This window comes from Furipterus horrens, unplaced genomic scaffold (assembly GCF_987537825.1).
Source record: "Furipterus horrens unplaced genomic scaffold, mFurHor1.1.pri manual_scaffold_17, whole genome shotgun sequence".
Classification (NCBI taxonomy): domain Eukaryota; kingdom Metazoa; phylum Chordata; class Mammalia; order Chiroptera; family Furipteridae; genus Furipterus; species Furipterus horrens.
Window position 1 is genome coordinate 82,540,697 of NW_028327187.1, and position 19,394 is coordinate 82,560,090.

Consider the following 19,394-nt stretch of genomic DNA (forward strand, 5'->3'; position numbering starts at 1 on the left):
TTGAAAACGATGATGCTTTAGTCCCAGCAGTCTTGGTTAGAACTGGACTTTTTAAAACCCATGCTCTCCAGCAGCTTTGGGGATCTGGCCATCTATAGAAACACCCCCCACCAGCCTCCCTCCACCCACCTCTTCTCCAGTCTTAGGGGGCAGGGAGGGGACACAGCGCTGCATCATTCCCCGTGGCACTCTGCTCTAGGGCCATTAAACAGACGCTTCCCCATCGATCGCATCTGCTAAGTGCTGCTGATTCAGACGGGTGGGGGTGGGGGCCCCTAGGGGGCAGTGGGGTAGGAGCTGGGCAGGAAGGAGGTGGGGAGACCTGGCAAAGCTCCCTACCACCCCCATTTTCCAGATGACGGGACTGAGGCCCAACCAGCGTTGTAGGAGGCGGAGTCTCCCCAGGGTCCCTCTCAGGCGGTCCTAGGGGAAGGGGCTGTGAGAGCCGAGAGGCCCCTCCCTGCCTCTCAATCTCCCAGCAAGCTCAGAGGGGCGGGGAGAGAGCCAGAGGAGGAGGAAAGATTGGGCAGCTCTGCAGAGGGGGGCAGGAGCTCCGGTGTTTGGTACCCCCAGCCCCTCCGCTGTTGCCGCTGCTGCAGTGGGGACACAGGTGAGGCTGACCCTGTGGGGAGTGGGAGGGGGCCACTAACAGTGCTGTCCTTGCCCTTCCCTGGTCCAGACCCCATGCCCTAGCCCATCCTGGGACAGTCCCCCGGGGTCCTGCTGGACCTTGTCCTTCCAGAGTCTCCTTCCAGAGACCCAGCCCCCTCCCCTGTCCGTGCTGCCTTCACTCCCAGGCCTGGCTGTGGCTGCTTCTCTTCTTCCTCCAACTGCTGCTACTGCTGCTGCCCAGCGCACACTATCAGCCCCTCGGGGTGTGGTTCCCGAGACTAGCCCTCAATAGTGGGATGCAGCCTTATCTTGGCCTCCCTCCTCAGCCTCCTGCAAGGCCCAGTAGCCCCACTTCCTGGAGACACACCCAACTCCCTTTCAACATCCCACTCCGATCCCCAACCCATTTTCGGGGGCACCCCCTCATCCTCTTAGTCTTTTGATCTGGGTGCTCTGGGTCCATGTCTAACTTCCTTCCAATTGAGACCCAGCCCCGCAGGATTCCCCAGGCCCCTTTTCTGTCCCTGGAACTCCTAAGAGGGTAGACCAGGCTTTCTCAACCCCCTAGATACCCCTCTACCCCTGATACTTCTTAGCCCCTGGGAAAAATAACCTAACCCCTTATCTACCCTATTAGATACTCTACTCCCTTCTCCAGACCCACTAGGAGCTCCACTTCCCCTTCATTCCCCAGAACTACTTTAAAATGTAGATACCCTCCCCAGGCTATTCTTGGCAGCTCTAGGCACTCCCAAGACACCTCTCAGCCTCTTTACAACCTCCTGGCTCTGTAGACATTCCTTAGGTGCACCAACCGTTTTCCTAGGTCCAAAAAGGCACGCCAACATCCTTATCTTTCCCCAGAAGTCTTCAGAGTGTGGACCACCCTCACCTTTCTCATCCCCACCCCCTCTAGAACCCCTGTCCACTCTCAGCCTCTTCAAAATCTGGTCCCATTTCTACCTTTCTGGATGCCTCAATCCCCTCTCCAACCCTGCTAAGTAGTTCTGGTCTCCTTTTCCTTCCCTCAGAACTCCAGAGAATGTTGACAGCTACCCAGTATTTCTTGCCCCTACTAGACACCCCAAACAATATCTCAGGCACATGCTGACCCCTCTAGATCCATCTCATTTTCTCTAAACGCTCCCTCAGATCCTTCTCTGTCCCCTCTATACACCCTTTCTCTGCTCCTTTCCATGTCCCCTAGCCCCTTCTCAGTCCCTCAAGACATCCCCCAGGTTCCTCCCAGACCCTCTAAATGCCCCCCAAGCTCCTGCCCCTGTCTCTAGTTCCTCCTCCAGTTTCCTCTTGGCCTCTCTAGACATCCCCAGTTTCCCTGTGTGAGTGTCCCAGGGCCCCTCCAAGCCCCCACCATCCTGTAGACAGCCACGTTCTCCTAAAGGCCACCCTCAAGTCTCCGAGGGCCTGGAGTACACAGCAGGATGGCGGCAGGCGTGGCCACGTGGCTGCCTTTTGCACGGGCAGCCGCAGTGGGGTGGCTGCCTCTGGCCCAGCAGCCCCTGCCCCCGGCGCCAGGGGTGAAGGCATCTCGAGGAGATGAGGTTCTGGTGGTAAACGTGAGCGGAAGGCGCTTTGAGACCTGGAAGAACACACTTGACCGCTACCCAGACACTCTGCTGGGCAGTTCAGAGAAGGAATTCTTCTACAATGCTGATTCAGGCGAGTACTTCTTTGATCGTGATCCCGACATGTTCCGGCATGTGCTGAACTTCTACCGCACAGGTCGCCTGCACTGCCCACGGCAGGAGTGCATCCAGGCCTTCGATGAAGAACTGGCATTTTATGGGCTGGTACCTGAGCTCGTGGGCGACTGCTGTCTGGAAGAGTACCGGGACCGCAAGAAGGAGAACGCAGAGCGCTTGGCGGAGGATGAGGAAGCCGAGCAGGCTGGGGACGGGCCAGCCTTGCGGGCCGGCAGCTCCCTGCGCCAGAGGCTTTGGCGGGCCTTCGAGAACCCACACACGAGCACTGCGGCCCTTGTGTTCTACTATGTGACAGGCTTCTTCATTGCTGTGTCAGTCATCGCCAATGTGGTCGAGACCATCCCCTGCCGCAGCACCGCGCGAAGGCCCCCGAGGGAACAGCCCTGTGGGGAACGCTTCCCACTGGCCTTTTTCTGCATGGACACGGCCTGTGTACTCATATTCACGGGTGAATACCTCCTGCGGCTGTTTGCTGCCCCCAGCCGCTGCCGCTTCCTGCGGAGTGTAATGAGCCTCATCGATGTGGTGGCCATCCTGCCATATTACATCGGGCTTTTTGTGCCCAAGAACGAGGATGTCTCTGGAGCCTTTGTCACCCTTCGTGTGTTCCGGGTGTTCCGCATCTTCAAGTTCTCCCGGCACTCACAGGGCCTGCGAATTCTGGGCTACACACTCAAGAGTTGTGCCTCTGAGCTGGGCTTTCTCCTCTTTTCCCTTACCATGGCCATCATCATCTTTGCCACTGTCATGTTTTATGCTGAGAAGGGCACAAACAAGACCAACTTTACTAGCATCCCTGCGGCCTTCTGGTATACCATTGTCACCATGACCACACTTGGGTGAGTGCAGACCCTGTTCTAGGAGCTGCCCAATCAGTCGATTACATGCACCATTTTTGTAAAAGAAGGTTAGGTAAATGATCTCTCTCTTTTAGCTCCAGTTTACTCATCTGTAAAAACTGAGGAACTTGAACTGGTCTTCAAATCCAACCCCACTTTGACAGTGCCTTGATTGTCCAGGTCAAGAGACTTGGGTTCAAGCATTGTCTTAGCTGTACTCTTCCTGTTGACCTTGTGTTCCCTGGGCCTGTTTTCCCCTCTGTAAAATGAGAAATGGTGATCCCTTTGTAGGGGCTTCAGTGACATGGTTGTGAGCATCTTTCTGTGTCAGACACAGGTCCAAGTGGATTACATGCATTAACCCACTACTGTCAAGTCAGCCCCATAAGGGAAGGTGCAATGCACCCATTTTATGGATGGAGGAAAAAAGACTTCATATGATGTTTACTCATGCTCTACAGCCAATCAGTCCTGCTCTTGGGAATACGCTTTCACCCAGGTTCACAGCGGGACATGGATGTGATGTCATTGCTGTGCTGTTTGTGGGGAAGTTTCTCATGCAGGATAAACAGAATAGGTATTCGCTTTCTATCACCTTCTTTTCCATCTTGAGCACCCACAGCTCCCAACCCTCTAGAATCACCTGCTGTGTGGGGCACTACCTCTGTGGCTCCCCAGAACAAGATATTTTCAGCATGATTTTTTTTACTGCTAGTCCTGGAAAGGAAATGGTTGAGATAGAAACATCAAATGGAACCACCAAACTCATGTTGTTCTTAAAGACACTGTCTAGGGCAGAACTGTGAGCCTTTTCTAACTTCCATCACCAGGCTTAGGTATATAGTTGCTGTTCAGTATCTGTTGGATGGATGAATTGGGCTTACTCAGTGCTTTAATACAGGTACAGAAAAATTGATTTGAGGTTTCTAAGGGTTAGAAAGTAATTCTGGTTGGATGTTCAGGATTAAGCTGACAAACAAATACTGAGCCTTGAGACTGAATTGGAATAGTATAATTCGATGCCTTTTACCCTCTTCAGTCTTCACAATAACCCTGGAAGGGTGGGCAGCTGCTCATGTCTCCTAGTTAAGAACAGTCTGAGATGACACATCACAGAGCCAGAAATGGCCAAGTTGGAGAGACTTTTAAATAAGTCAAAATAAAAAAATAAATGAATCAAAATAAAGAGATAAGGAAGAGCCATGGGGGTGTGGGGCACAGCTTGAACAAAGGCTTAGTGTAGTGGTTCTCAACCTATGGGTCGCAACCCCTTTGGGGATCGAATGACCCTTTCACAGGGGTCAACTAAGACCATCGGAAAACACATATATAATTACATAGTTTTTGTGATTAATCACTATGCTTTAATTATGTTCAATTTGCAACAATGAAAATACATCCTGCATATCAGATATTTACATTATGATTCATAACAGTAGCAAACTTACAGTTATGAAATAGCAACGAAAATAATTTTATGGTTGGGGGTTACCACAACATGAGGAACTGTATTAAAGGGTCGCGGCATTAGGAAGGTTGAGAACCACTGGCTTAGAGGCGTAAGGCTACAGAGGCTGCGCTTTTGTGGAGGGGGTCTGATTGGTCCTATGGTTAGGATAAAAGCATGCTTTGTGATCTTGAGCAAGTCAGTTATGGAGCTTCCCTGACTTTGGTTTTCACCCCCTCTGTGAAACAAGGTGGTAATATTGGCTCTGCTCCATCTCCATGGGAGGAAGGGTGGCATGGAGAAAGGGAGGGGGCAGTTTTAAGGCTCCCCCCTATTTTTTCATAGGAGGATAGTTTCAAGGTTTCCCCTTGGAGAATAAGAAGGGGTCGACCCCTACCCAGAGAAGGTAAGACAGATGCAAGCAAAACCAACAGAGCGCTGCTGCCAGGACTCAGAGCCCCTCATTTGGCCTGTGGTGGTGCAATACTTTCCCCAGAAGGCTATTTACTGCCTGTGCCTTTCTTTTTCTCCCCTGTGCTAGGTATTAATAGATTTCCAGCTGAGTCAGATGCCCCGTGCACAGCTCAGATGGGGGCAGCAGATAGTAGGGGCTGAGGGCCATTTCTCATTTGACCCTCACTGGTGGCCCAAAAGGCCATCACTCACATTTTGCAGAGCAACAAATTGAGGCTCAGAGAGTTCAAGTGCCTGGCCATGGTGTCAGAGTGAGTTGGGTTGGATGGGATGCAGTGGGGGACTAAGGGGTGGGTAGACACTTCTTGACCTTGGCTCACCTCCTCTGGCCCCAGATATGGAGACATGGTGCCCAGCACCATTGCTGGCAAGATTTTTGGATCCATCTGCTCACTCAGTGGTGTCTTGGTCATTGCCCTGCCTGTACCAGTCATTGTTTCCAACTTCAGCCGCATCTACCACCAGAACCAGCGTGCTGACAAGCGCCGAGCACAGCAGGTAGCTGTGCCTTCCATCTGAGTATCTCCTACTCCCCCTGACCCCAAGCCACTCAGTCACCTCTTGTATTTACCCACCTGACTCTCTTTCCTCTCTGTAGAAGGTGCGTTTGGCAAGGATCCGGTTGGCAAAGAGTGGTACCACCAACGCCTTCCTGCAGTACAAGCAGAACGGGGGGCTTGAGGTGGGTAGCTCCCAGACTGGAGTTGGGTGCGAGCAGTGATACGAGGAGGAAGGTGCTGACCTCACTTCTCTGCTCCATCCACTCCAGGACAGTGGCAGTGGGGAGGAACAGGCGGTGTGTGTCAGGAACCCTTCTGCTTTTGAGCAACAGCACCACCACTTGCTGCATTGTCTAGAGAAGACAACGGTGAGGTCTAACAAGAAATGGCGTAGCAGAATGAAGGGGAACTCTCTACCACCAAGCCAGCGCCTCCCTCCACCCCGCTCTGAGATTGGAAGCTCACTACTAATTGTGGAAATCATGCAAGGCTTCCTGGAAGAGGCCTGATAGAGCTGAGCCTTGAAGGATGGGCAAGGGAAGGGAAGAGAGAGCGACTTGCAGAAGGGAAGGAACGGCCTAAGCAAAGGCCTGGCAGTGGGGGTAACCCCTGTGTGGTGCCTTTTGACCGTGCTTCCCTTCTTTCCACAGTGCCATGAGTTCACAGACGAGCTAACCTTCAATGAGGCCCTGGGTGCAGTCTCGCTGGGTGGCCGCACCAGCCGCAGTACCTCTGTGTCCTCCCAGCCTGTAAGTCCTGGAAGCCTGCTATCCTCCTGCTGCCCCCGCAGGGCCAAGCGCCGTGCCATCCGCCTTGCTAACTCCACTGCCTCAGTCAGCCGTGGCAGCATGCAGGAGTTGGACACTCTGGCAGGGCTGCGGAGGAGCCCTGCCTCTCAGAGGTAAGTAACCCCCACCAGCTGGCCACCCCTGGGGAAGCTCAGAGCTTAGACCAGAGGGTTTGAGATTTCATGACTCCAGGCCTCGCAAGTCAAGATCAAATCCAAGCTCCTCTGTGCTGGGAGCTTGGGCTTATCTTGTCTGGAACTTCTTGTTCTTCATTCATTTTTTCAACAACCATTTATTGAGCACCTACTATATGCTAGGCACAGTTTTCAGTACTTTGGAGTTCACTTTAGGAATTTAGTTCACTTTAGGTCATGAGTAGAAAAGGCAGAAATCCCTGATCTTCTAGAACTCACATTCTAATGGGATGTGACTGTTAATAAACAAACAAATACACAGATGATGTAGTGTTAAATGCAAAGGAGAAAAATAAGTCAGGGATGGGGTAGAGAGTGTAGAATAGGGTATGATGTAGTTTTAACCATGTGGTCAGGGAAGGCTTTGTTGTGGTGACACCTGAGCCAAGACATGAAGGAGGCAAGGGAGTGAGTCATGTAAATATCTAGAGGAAGAGCTTTCCAGGAAGAATAAATAGCCTGTGCAAAGACCCCGAGGCGGGAATAGGTATGTATGTCTCTAACAAGAGACACAACCAGGAAACTACTGTGAGCAGAGTGGTGTTAGTGAGGGGGAGAGCAGTAGAAGGTAAAATAAAAAGGAATAGGACCAGATTATGTAGCTCTTACTGTAGACTATTATGAGGACTTAGGCATTGTAAGGAGTAATCATAACAGATAACGGTTTTGTGTGTGTGTGTGTGTGTATGATGTGTGCGCACACTTATTATGTTTCAAGCACTATTCTGAGCACTTTGTATTGTATATTATCTCATTTAATCTCCACATGAACCCTATGAGGTAGGAAATACAGCAGGTCCTTGAATAACATCATTTTGTTCAATGTCATTTTGGTTCTTTGTTTTTGTTCTTCTTACAAGTTTACATTCAATATTATTTTGTAGTAGTTTCAGGTATACAGCATAATGATTAGACAATCATATACTTTACGAAGTATTCCCCTATTTCCAGTACCCATCCAGCACCATAGTTACTACAATATTATTGAGTATATTTCCTGTGCTGTACTTTACATCTCCATGACTGCTGTGTAACTACTAATCTGTACTTCTCAATCCTTTCACCTTTTTCACCCAGTCCTTCCCCTCTGGCAACCAACAGTGTGATCTCTGTATGTATGAATCTGTTTCTGTTTTGTTTGTTCATTTATATTGCTCTTTAGAGTCCGCATATAAGTGAAAGTCATATGGTATTTGTCTTATTTCATTAGCATAATATCCTCTAGGTCCATCCATGCTATCACAAATGGTAAGATTTCATTTTTTATGACCAAGTAACATTCCAAACATCATTTTGTTATAACATTGATAAGATGCCTAAGAACTTCACCCTTGTTTTTATCAATTCGCTTGTGGTAAAATTTCTTTTGTTGCACATCATTTCACTTAAAAGTCACAGAACCTACTGATGATGTTAAGTGAGGACTTACTTTATTGTTATTCCCATGCTTCATATGGGAGAAAAGAGAGGTTTAGAGTGGTAAAAGTGGGACCAGGATTCAAACTCAGGACTGCCTGACTCCAGAGCCCTCACTCTGAACCACTGTAATTGGAGGTGCAGGGGAACCATTTATCACAGTGCCAAGGATCTAGTAGCTGCTCAATAAATGTCATGATTGCTGTGACAAATATTGAGATGACTTTTTAAGAACCTTCCATCTTCCCACCCTTATCCACAGCCGCTCAAGCCTCAATGCCAAGCCCCGTGACAGCCTTGACCTGAACTGCGACAGCCGGGACTTTGTGGCTGCCATCATCAGTATCCCTACCCCTCCTGCCAACACCCCAGATGAGAGCCAACCTTCTTCCCCTGGTGGCAGTGGCGGCAGCGGGGCAAGCAGCACCCTTAGGAACTCCAGCCTGGGTACTCCTTGCCTCCTCCCTGAGACTGTCAAGATCTCTTCCCTGTGAGGGGTGTGTGGGCCCACCCCACCCATCCAGATGGCCCTCTTGATTCTTGGGGACTCCTTTCCAAAGCCATATTTTGGGGAGACAGACAGGGGAAGGCCTGGGGACCCCTTCTTCCTCCCACTGAAAACTATGCAATGGAGTTTCATGGAATGGCCCACTTTGTGGGGATGTAGCCAGGAAATGGGACACGTCCCACACCTGTTTTCCTGGTGGGAGCTGAACTGTTGGGCTTCCTCAAGCCCCTGGCCTCCTTGCCCCAGCACACTGGGACCAGACCCTCTCCCTACGCTGGCCTCCTGCATGCTCCTCCCCTCGGGCCCTAAGGCTCCCATCTGACATCTGAGCTCTGGCCTGAGAAGAAGAGGTGAGAGTTCCTCTTCCCTCTCTCTGGGCTTTGGAGGTTTGGGGGTTCAGGGACGAGAATCATCACCTCTGATCTGGCCTCTAAAAGAGGTCCCCATCCTCCACCAGGCCCAATAACACACAAATTCCAGAGCTTGGAATGCAGCTGCACGTTTCATAGGCTGTGACCTCAGCAGTGACATTCCACCCCCAGGCCATGGCTCAAGAGTGAGGCTGCCTCTCCCAACACACACAGATAGCACAAACACTACTCCTTTTCCCTGGATGCTGGGAATGGGTTCTCACAACCCCATCCTCTGCTGGGCCCCCAGCAAATTCTAGCAATAGCAGCTGCTGCCATGACATTATGCAAAGCCTCTGCCCAGTTTGCTGCAGCATTTACATCTGCCCTAATTACAGGGGCCACTTCTAATACTCCTCCTCTCTCCTCCTCCGGTTTGCTTCCTTCCTGGGTTGGGCTGGAGTCAGGACTGGCTGAGATAAGCACCTGGTAACCAGCAAGGGCTGGGCTGGATTTGGAGATCATAAGCTGATTCCATGTTCTTGGGCAACAGTCCAGAAGCATCAGGGGCTGACCCCTGGGTTGTTATTGAACTCTGGAAGTTGCAGGAGGCAGGAGGAACTTCTTTATCTCCTCCTCCCCCACAATACCTTTTCACATATTTCTCTCTCTCCTTCTTGGGTAACCTTCCAGAACTCTGTGTTTGCACTCAGGCTGATATCTGGCCTCATCTCAGGTTCCCTGTTCCTAGCATTGTCCCTGTGGAGCTGGCGGCTGACAAAGATGTAGTTTCCATCAGTCAATAAAACCTGTGAGGAGAGAAGAGGATGAGCAACTCCTGGCTCTGGATTTGGGGGATGGGTTGGGCTGGGGAGTTTAAAGTAGTACTCTTGACTTCAATTCCTTTCAACTAGTAGAAGGGCTGGTGTGGGTAAAGGTATGGGAGGTAGATGGTTGGTGACATGTTCTGGAATATGGGGATCTAGGAGGTCCTGGGACATGCCCCCTTGGACATCATCTGTTCCAGCTCCCTCACTCACAGATGGGAAAACTGAGACCCAGAGCAGCACATGCTTGGTTAGGGGGATACTTAAACCCAGGTTTCCTGACAGCAAACGGCTCTGAAATTAACCCTGATGAAAACCATCTTCAAGTGTGGCAAATCCCCCTTCCTTGTGGATGTCCCCAACATTTTCTCTTCTGGGCTACTGGATAGTGTGTGACTGAGCTCTGTGGAATACCAAGATGACAGTCCTTTGATTCAGGTTGACCTGGGTTCCAATCCCTGGGGGTAGAGAATTACTTACCTTCTCTTGGCCCAGGCTGCTAATCTGTGAACAGAGATAATCATTCTTTTATTCACCAAATATTTATTAACTGAATATCATGTCCTAGTCATCATCTCTGTTCTACAGAGGGGAACATGGAAAGCAACTAAGCAATTACAATATAGTGCCAGAGAACTAAAATTGATGGCTTATAGAAGCACACAGATGGCAGGAGAAACTAAGCTGGCCCACACACAAAGAATGAGGTACAGTTAGCCAAGCAAAAGAAAAAAGGGTAAAAATGTTTCAGATAGAGGGAACAGCATGTGCAAAGACCTGGAGGTTAGAAAGTGCGCTTAGGGACTTTAGGGAACTGAAATTGGTTGAGTAGACCTGGGAAGGAGTGTGTGAGGAGGCTATGATGATGGTAAGGATATAGCAATAAGCCAGATCGCAAAAGCCCTTTGAAGCTAGGATACAGATTTTATACTTCATCTTAAAAATAATGGGGACCTCTAAAGGCTTATAAACAGGAAAGTCATCATGAGGTTTGTGTTTCAAAATGATCATTCTGGTTGTGGATAGTGGATTCTAGAGAAAACAGTCCTGGAGGAAGAGCAGTGAGGAGGCTTTTGTAGTGGTCTAATTGGCAGGTGATGGTGACTTACACCAGGTAGTGGCAGTAAGAATTGGAGAGTCAAAAGATTTAAGAGGGTAGAATTGGCAGGGCTTGGGATTAATAGGCATCTGGGAATTGAGGAAGAGGCAAGGCTGACTCCTAGGTTTCTGGTTTGGGCAAAGGAAACATCAGAGCTGTTAGCACACAGTGCCAGGCACATAGTAAGTACTCGGTGATGATTAGCTAGTTATTATCATCAATTTGAGATGTGTGGTACTGGACAAATACCCAGTAGGGAGTGGGATATATGGTTCAAGTGGGATGGTCATGAGAAGATTCAATGTGATAACGTGAATAAGCATTGGGCACAGTACCGTAAACACAGCAGGCCCAGTAAACATGAGTCCCCTCATTGTCTCACTGACAAAAAACACAATAGTACATTTATTACTGACACCCTTCAGAGAAGACTTCAACTAGGGTTGGCATCTGAAAGGAGGTTAGGTGGCACTCAAAAGATCTTTCTGATGGTCTCTCTTTCAGTCAACCTGTTGTATGGCTTGGCTCCTAAGACAGAGAGTGAGCCCTCACCTCTTGTAACAGCTTCTTGGTTCATGAACTCATGGGAACCCTATAACTACTCCCTGAGGTAGTCTGGGCAGGCATTATCATTCCCATTTTACACATGGGTAACCTCGAGTTTGAGACACAATGACTTGCTCAAAGTCCTACAGTTGGTAACTGAGGTCTTCCTTACTTCAAAGTTTGGGATCCTTCCCGGTGCACTGTCATGTCGACTGATTTATTGAGCACTTACTATGTACCAGGAACACTACAGAATCTTTACAAGCATGAATCTCTGATTCTTAAATGGAATTATCAGTGCCATTTTACAGAAAAATAGAAATCGAGGATGGGGTGGACGTTAAATGACTTGCCAGAGATCATTCAGACAGGAGCAGGGCTGGGATTAGCTTGTAACTCTCCAGCCGCTCAGTAGTAGAGTTTTATCAATCCCATTAGGAGGCGCTGGCTGGTGATAGAGATGAATATATAAAGTTTTGCTCGATCCAGGTAAACTCAGTTTCATTAAAAAAAAAAAAAAAAAAAAAAAAGGTAGCTGTGCTGCGCCTGCGCACTGCCACAGGGGCGGGGAGGTCAACGCGGGGGCGAAAGTGTGGTAGTGCCAAAGAGGGAGTGTCTGCTTCCCAAACACCCACTGTTACCTCAGTGCATGTCTGTCACAAGGTTGGCCCGTCCGACGCGAGTGACTGTATCTCTTAACCAATCACCGCAGCATTCAGTCTGCTGTCAGAGTGAAGCGGCGCTCAGTGGTGTGGATTTGCAGGTGGGTGGGACCGGAACTGACGCTTCAGGGGATTGCTCTGTTCTAGGAGTGTTGATGTTTTCCTGTCAGTTCGACTGAGAGCGGTCAAGTTGGAAGCCTGGAGGGGAGGTGCTTTTAAAACTGTCGTGTGCTGGGCAGACCAGGTTGTCCTGTCCCAGTACCTCCGCCTGCGAGTTAAAGCCTCAGGGAGAGAAATCAAGAGCAGTACGGCGCGGACAAGAAGAAAAGCCAGGAACCCGGGTGCCGACTTTGACATCTGAGACGGAGGGCACGGGAGGGCAACAGCTCGCCTCTGATTGGCCCTTGCGCGCCAGCGAGGACCCACACAGTTGCTTCAATTGGTTGGTGCCCGCAATTGTTGTGGCGGTGGCTAAGAATTTGCCCACGTACTTCCGAGCAAGAGGCGGGGGCTGTGCTCTGGCGCGCGTGCGCGGCACCCCGGGGCCCCACCCGGTAGTTCAAGAACTTACGAGAGGGCGGGGCGAAGAGGTGCTTGTTTTGGTTCTGTTTCCTTTGAAGCGGAAGTCCGGAACTAGCGTAACAATCAGCTTGCCGAACTCGGAGAGTAGGCGACGACACTTGCCGCACTGTCTTCATCTTGGACTTCACATCCGGGTTCTTCTGTCGCGTGACCCACGAGCCGCCTACGGTTCTTGAGCCGGTACCTCGATCTCTTTATCCGGATCCAGCCAATCCCGTCGTGCTTCGCGCACCACACTAGACTCGCATCCGGGTTCTCTCCCAGCGTGCCGTGCGCCGGGTTTGCTGGGGGCTACTTTGCTGTCCCGCCATGACTATTCTCCCCAAAAAGAAGCCGCCGCCTCCCGACTCCGACCCCGCCAACGAGCCGCCGCCGCCCGGGCAACTGCCCCCGGCGCCGCGGCGCGGCGCGGGTGTGGGCGTGGGCGGCGGCGGCACGGGCGTGGGCAGCGGCGACCGTGAGTCGGGCGTTGTGGGGGCCCGTCAGCGGGCCTCACCGCCACCTCAGGGCCCACTGCCGGGACCACCGGGTGCACTTCACCGCTGGGCGCTGGCTGTGCAGCCTGGCTCAGTGCCAGGCCCCCGGCCTCAGCAGGGCTCTCCTCCTCCTTGTGGGGGCCCTGGTGGCCCTGGCAGCGGCCCTGGTGACGCGCTGGGTGCATCTGCAGCAGGTGTGGGCGCGGCGGGTGTGGTGGTGGGCGTGGGCGGCACGGTGGGCGTGGGCAGCTGCTGCTCCGGGCCTGGCCACAGCAAGCGGCGGCGTCAAGCCCCCGGGGTTGGTTCAGTTGGAGGGGGCAGTCCAGAACGTGAGGAGGTCGGCGCAGGTTACAACAGTGAAGATGAGTATGAAGCGGCTGCAGCACGCATCGAGGCCATGGACCCTGCCACTGTTGAGCAGGTATGGGCTGGGGATGACAGGTGAGGTGAGCGGGTATGGTGGATGGGATCTTCTCCCAGAGCCTAATACTTTTATCTCTGGTACTAGGGGTGTAAGACACCCTCTTCACCCACCCTTTTTCCCCCACCATGCAAGGACTTGTGGTTAGAAGCCCCTGATAAGACGAAGGACTAAACGATGGGGTCTGTGGTCTCTTCTGCGCCCTGAGACCTCATCTTGTAGGGCCAATAGGTGGGAACACCCCAAGTGACATAGGCAGGACGAGATTTCTCCTGAGGGGGGAGTCTCATGATTCTCCAACGGACCTTGGTCTGTGTTCAGTGGCTTGAGATTTTTTTCCCTCTGAGATAAGAATATTAAGACTTCCTCTCCAGGGGACACAAGTAAGGTGGAGACCTCAGAGGTATTTGAGTATCCCCAAGATACCTAAACCCTTTCAGGGGTCTGAGACACTCTGTATAGGACAACCCCTTTCCTTCCTTCTCAGGAACATAGCATAGGGCCCTCAGTAGTGGGGTCTGAGATTCCGTCAGGGGTCCTAAGCCTGCCTTCAAGGGCCTGACACACACATACATCCCCTTTAGAGAGAAGGGTCTTCTGAGCTTTCCTCCAGGGATATGACTTCTCTTGAGGAGGTAAGATTCCTTTCCCCTTGAGGACAAGAACCAAAGCTAGTATCCAGAAACCAGAAACTATACTGGAGTACATGAGATTCATTCGCTAAGTAACAAAAATCTATACTTCCTCTCAGAGACTATCTTGGGGACAAGAGACTGAATCTCTCTCCAGAAGCATAAGCTTCTTTTAAGTGATAGACCTTTGGCCCCTCTCTCCCACTCCCACCAGGCCTGAGCCTTTCTTAAAAAATAATGCGACTCACTGTTTTGGATCCTAGTGTGTAAAATCCCCTTTGCTTAAGGACTTGGGCTTTCAGAGACTGAGGCTGAATCCTCTTTAGGAGACATATCCTCCCACAGAGGCCCTAGGCAAGATGGTCTTTAGGGGGCCTTTCTCCTCAGGGCCTTAAGTGGTTCTCCTTAGGGGCCTAAGACCCCCCCACACACACACATGCGTGCACAAGGATATGACGTCCTTCTACCCAATTAGGAAGCACTGAAAACACATCTTGGGAACATAATAGCACCCCCCCATATGCCTGAGCTTCTTGTCAGGGATGTAAGATCTCTGCCTTGAGAACTCGAGCCTGAGATCTAGGCAGCATGGATTCTCAGAGATGGAGTCTGAGGCCTCCCCACGGATCCACATCTGCCTTCAGTGGCCCAAGACCCACTGTGCCAAGGACACTGGAGCTTTCCCTCCAGGACAGAGGCCCTTACATACTCCAATGACTGCGGTGTCTCTATAGATAAAGTCTAAACTTACCCCTCAAGGAACTTAAGGTACTACTCAGGAATAGGACTCCCCACCACCAGAATTGATTTCTGAGACCCTTCCCTTGGGGGAATGGATACAGAGTTCCTGGGGAATAGGGCCCCGAGTCTTCCCCTCTCCCCAAAGAGTTTGAACTTGCCTTGGTGTGCATGAGACACTTCCCCCACCTTAGGACCTGAGATCTGGGCCTGCCCTGTCACCTCACTTCATACAGCATGCATATACCCAAGTCATAGAGGCGTTTTTAGGATGTAAGATTTCCTGCCTTGGGGACTTGAGCCTAAGACCATCCTCTATTTACCAACTAAGTCCTGTGAACTTCTCTTCCCCTTGGGGACATAGGTAAGATGGGATTCTCAGGAAAAGAGTCTGAACCTCTTCTCGGGGGCCTAAGCTTCCCCTCAGGGATAAAAGAGCCTTCACCTCAGGGAAGGGCCTCAGCCCTACTCCCCCATGGGTGTAAAGCCCCACAACCAGGCAATCCTTTATCACCAGAGGGAAGGACATGAGGTACCCCCCCAGTGTGGCCCAAGGCCTCCCCCATTGGACAGAAGGACCTGGGTGTTCTTCACAGTCATACAAAACTCTTACCCTCAGGCCAGGAGGGTTCCCTTACTTTCTATGAGAGGTTTGTCAGTTACTGCGGACATGGGGACTGAGGCTTCCCCTCAAGAACTAGGAGATATTCTGAGATTCACCCTGACCCAGCTCTGCTTGCTTCTGGTTTCCAGGATCAGGGAGATATTTTGAGCTTCCTGAATTTCTTTTAACAAGCGTTTTTCTTCCCAGAGACAGGAAATGGGTTTGGGACATTCCCACTCCAGAGAAATTCTCCATCCATATCCCTGTGCCCTGTGGCTCAAATAAGTTTTTTTTGTATTTCACAGGGGCTTGGGCCTTGTCTTGAGCCTCCTTCCTTGTTGCCTTTCTACCCATTACTACTCCAGGCAGGATAAGTCATCTGGACCCACACAGTCAGGACCAGGAGTTGTTTCTTCTCTCCCTGGTTGGTGTAAAGTCTGCCTTTCCTCCTCCACAGAAATAGGGAGAACTACATCCCTGGTCCTAGGAACAGAGAGGAAGAAATTTGTGTGCTGCCATGGTGATTAGAATGACACTTCCTTATACCTCCTTTGCATCTCCTAGGCTGGGAGTTCCTCCCTTAATATTTGTCCCCATATGAACATGAAAGTAAAGCTCTATGGTTGCATGAAATCTTCCCTTAACTATAGAGGAGAGGCTTCCTGTCCTCCCGCTTCTTGGTACAAAAGGAGGAAGATGCTTCTCCCTGCCTCACATGGTCCAACGTGGAACCTTTCTGGGATGATAAGAGGGGGAATTCTTCCTGCTGCCCCAGTCTTGGTCCTGAGCTGTCACCAGGGCATTGGTAGCCTGGAGGCCAATTAGATCCCTTGGGAAAGAGGGGAGTTGTTGAGAAGGAGCCCACATGGTGAATCTAGTCCTTGTTCTAACTATTCAGACTTCCTGTTTGTCCTGATACTGTGTATCTCTACTACCTTTAGGAACATTTTTGGCAACTTAGGGTTGAGGGTTTCCTTTCCCAGGCATGGCTGCCTTACTGAGAGTCTGCTGTATGAAAAGAATGACTTAAAAATCTGCTCGGCTTGATGGCCCCACAGAGCATTGTTGAGAATGGGGCATGCTTGCCAAGGTAGTAGGAGAAGCTGGACCTGGCATTATAGTCAGGATGCCTGGGTTCCCACTCAGGCTCTGCTGGGGCTTTGCTGGATGAACCAAAATAGTTCTGCATCTGTTCTCTGGGCCTCTTTCCTCATTTGTCAGCTAAGGTGGAGTGTCATTTAGCTTTGGGGTTTTAGAGAACTCAAACCAAAGCCCTCTGGACTTGGAGATGACAGAGGATGGTGGCTATCTTGAGAAAGAAATGGATTTCTCCTCCTCTTCTCTGGCCCTGTTTCCTCCCACCCATCCAAGGTTGGTGGGCAGGACAAGCAGCCTGTTTGGTGTGAGGTTCAGGATTGGTGGACAGTGATTTTTTTTTTTCTTTGCTACCTGTGCTGTGGTGAATAAGCCCAGGGGTTGCCTGTCACAGGGCCTATTGAATGGTGTGGAGGTAGGGTTGTGTGTGGAAAGGGTTTTGGCTTTGGAACTGGGTAGGCCTTAGTTCAACCCTGCTTAGCTACAGCTTTGGGTAAATTCTCAGCTGCCTTTTTTTTTTTTTTTTCAAAAATTCATCCATGTCCAGGTGATTATGTGAATACTTGACCTGACCCACCTTGGCTGATTCTTCTCTTGCAGTTTCCCCAGGATCATCTGGGTTCTTCCTAGGAGCCTTTGTAACAATCAGTCTTTGTTACCAAAGACCTTTCATTTGGCTTCTAGAAACCTGCTGATTCCTCTAATGGGGAGGCAGAGTGGTATAGCAGGAAGTGGTCTCTGCCTTGGTGGTCTAGGTTGGAGTCCTGTATCTTTGGGGAGTTCCCTTTTCTGGGTCTCAGTTTCTCCATCCATAAAATGGGTAGTGGTGAGGAGGGAGGTTGGACTCAGTGTTCTGAAGCTAGCTGTAATCTCTTCTTTAATTCCCTGTTCCCCACTCCCACAACCCATTGAAAAAATTTTGAGTGAGGCCCCTTGGCTTGGGGGTATGCTATGAAGTTTCAAGCAGTGTTCCACTTCCTTCTCCCTGGCCAGTGCTATAGGTTCTTGGGTTGTTTTTTAAAATTTTTGCAGCTTTATTGAGACATAAGTCACACATCATACAATTCACCAATTTGAAGTATACAATTCAGTGGATTTTAGTGATCCATCACCATGATCAGTCAAGTTTAGAGCAGTTTTATTACCTCAAAAAGAAACCCTTCATCGTTATCATCATCCCCCAGTCGCCTCATCCCCTCTGAGCTCCTGGCAACCACTAATCTTTTTGTCTTGATTGATTTTTCTCTTCTGGATGGTTTGTAGAACTGGAATCATGCAATATGTGGTCATTTGTGACTTGCTTTTTTCACTCAGCACAATGTTTTCAAGGCTCATCCATGTTGCAGCGTAGATCAGTACTTTTCTTTTTGTTGTATAATAATAGAATCTTCATTTTTAAAAATCCCACCCAACAGTGACTTGGCATTAGGTTTTAGAGCCTTGTTCTTTTCCCATCCCTCTGCCCTGAAGAGCTTGTGTTAGTCCTCAAGAGAACAGTGCAGCTGTGTTTCTCATTGGATGGGTTGCCTGTATTATTTTTAATATGTTTTATTGATTATGCTGTTACAGTTGTCCCAATTTCTTTTCCCTCTGCTCCCCTCCACCCAGTGACCCCCCTCCCTCCAGTTGTCCACCCCTTTTAGTCCATGTCCATTGGTTGCGGATATAGTTCTTCTTAACCTCTTCCTGTCTACTCCATTCCCTCCTACTATGCTTCTTAATTCCTGTATCATCTCCCTCCCTTTCCCCCTCCCCACTCTCCGCTGACCTCCCCCAATATGTTCCCCATACCTATAATTCTTTTTTCACTCTTGTTGCCTACCTAGTCTGCCTTTGTGTTGATTCCCTAGCTTCTGTTGTTGGTTGTTGTGATACAGTTTTCATTTTAATGTTCATAGTTTTGATCCTCCTTCTAAACAAGTTCCTTTAACATCTCATATAACAGTGGTTTGGATCTGATGAACTCCTTCAGTTTTAGTTTGTCCTGGAAGCACTTCCTCTGCCCTTCTGTTCTGAATGACAGCACGCTGGATAGAGTAATCGTGGCTGTAGGTTTTGATTTTTCATTACTTAGAATATTTCTTGCCAGCCCCTTCTTACCTGTAGAGTCTCCTTTGAGAAATCAGCTGATAGTCTAATTGGGACCCCTTTGTACATAATTCTTTTCTTCTCTCTTGCTGCCTTTAAGATTCTCTTTATCTTTAATTTTTGACATTTTGATTATCATGTGTCTTGGAGTAGTTCTCCTTGCGTCCCGTTTTTCTGGAACTCTCTGTGCTTCCTGGACCTGTAAGTCCATTCCCTTCCCCAAGTTAGGGAAGTTCTGCTTCATTATTTTTTTCACATAATTTTTTAATTTCTAGTTCTTCTTCACCTGGTAACCCTATAAGTCTAATGTTTGTTCACTTATAGCTGTCCCAGAGGTTTCTGAGCCTCTCCTCATTTTCCTCACTTTTTGTTCCTCTTTCTGCACTGGTTGACTGTTTGTTCCTTCCCTATGTTCCGATTTGTTGATTTGATCTCTGGTTTTCCTTCCCTCACCACTTGTCTCATATGTGTTTCCGTTCATTTCAGCAGGACTAGCCTTCATTCCTTCCCCGTCTTGTTCAATATCTTTTGTTAATTCTGTAAGCTGCCTTATGACTATAGCTCTGAACTGAGCCTCAGAAAGATTTTCTATTTGTTCATCGGTTAATTCCTGTATTTTCTTTTTGGTTAGCTGTGTGATTGGTATTTCAATCATTATTCCTGCCATTCTGACCATTTTCATTTTTCTTTCCTTCTTGGGCGGTGCTGTCACACTTCCTATGCTATGGGGTGCAGAGCCCTGAGCACTCATCACTACCCAGCGACCCTTCTC

General features: G+C 49.7%; 2 protein-coding genes across 5 annotated transcripts in view; both read left to right on the forward strand.

The window, feature by feature from the left end:
- Nucleotides 1-291: 291 nt before the first annotated feature.
- KCND1 (potassium voltage-gated channel subfamily D member 1) lies at nucleotides 292-9,678 on the forward strand. Its single transcript, XM_090265170.1, has 6 exons — nucleotides 292-3,175; nucleotides 5,432-5,594; nucleotides 5,695-5,778; nucleotides 5,866-5,964; nucleotides 6,247-6,497; nucleotides 8,257-9,678. Exons 1-6 carry the CDS (start codon nucleotides 2,055-2,057, stop codon nucleotides 8,486-8,488), a joined length of 1,950 nt encoding a protein of 649 aa, XP_090121296.1. The 5' UTR covers nucleotides 292-2,054; the 3' UTR covers nucleotides 8,489-9,678.
- Nucleotides 9,679-12,104: 2,426 nt separating this feature from the next.
- Nucleotides 12,105-19,394, forward strand: part of OTUD5 (OTU deubiquitinase 5) — a 28,318-nt gene continuing 21,028 nt past the window's right edge. For 3 of the 4 annotated variants that reach the window (XM_090264333.1, XM_090264334.1, XM_090264335.1), the window contains exon 1: nucleotides 12,105-13,465. In XM_090264333.1, coding sequence (XP_090120459.1) covers nucleotides 12,878-13,465 — 588 coding nt within the window. In that variant the 5' untranslated portion in view covers nucleotides 12,105-12,877. The remainder of the gene's footprint in view (nucleotides 13,466-19,394) is intronic. The other variant, XM_090264336.1, reaches the window with a different exon arrangement.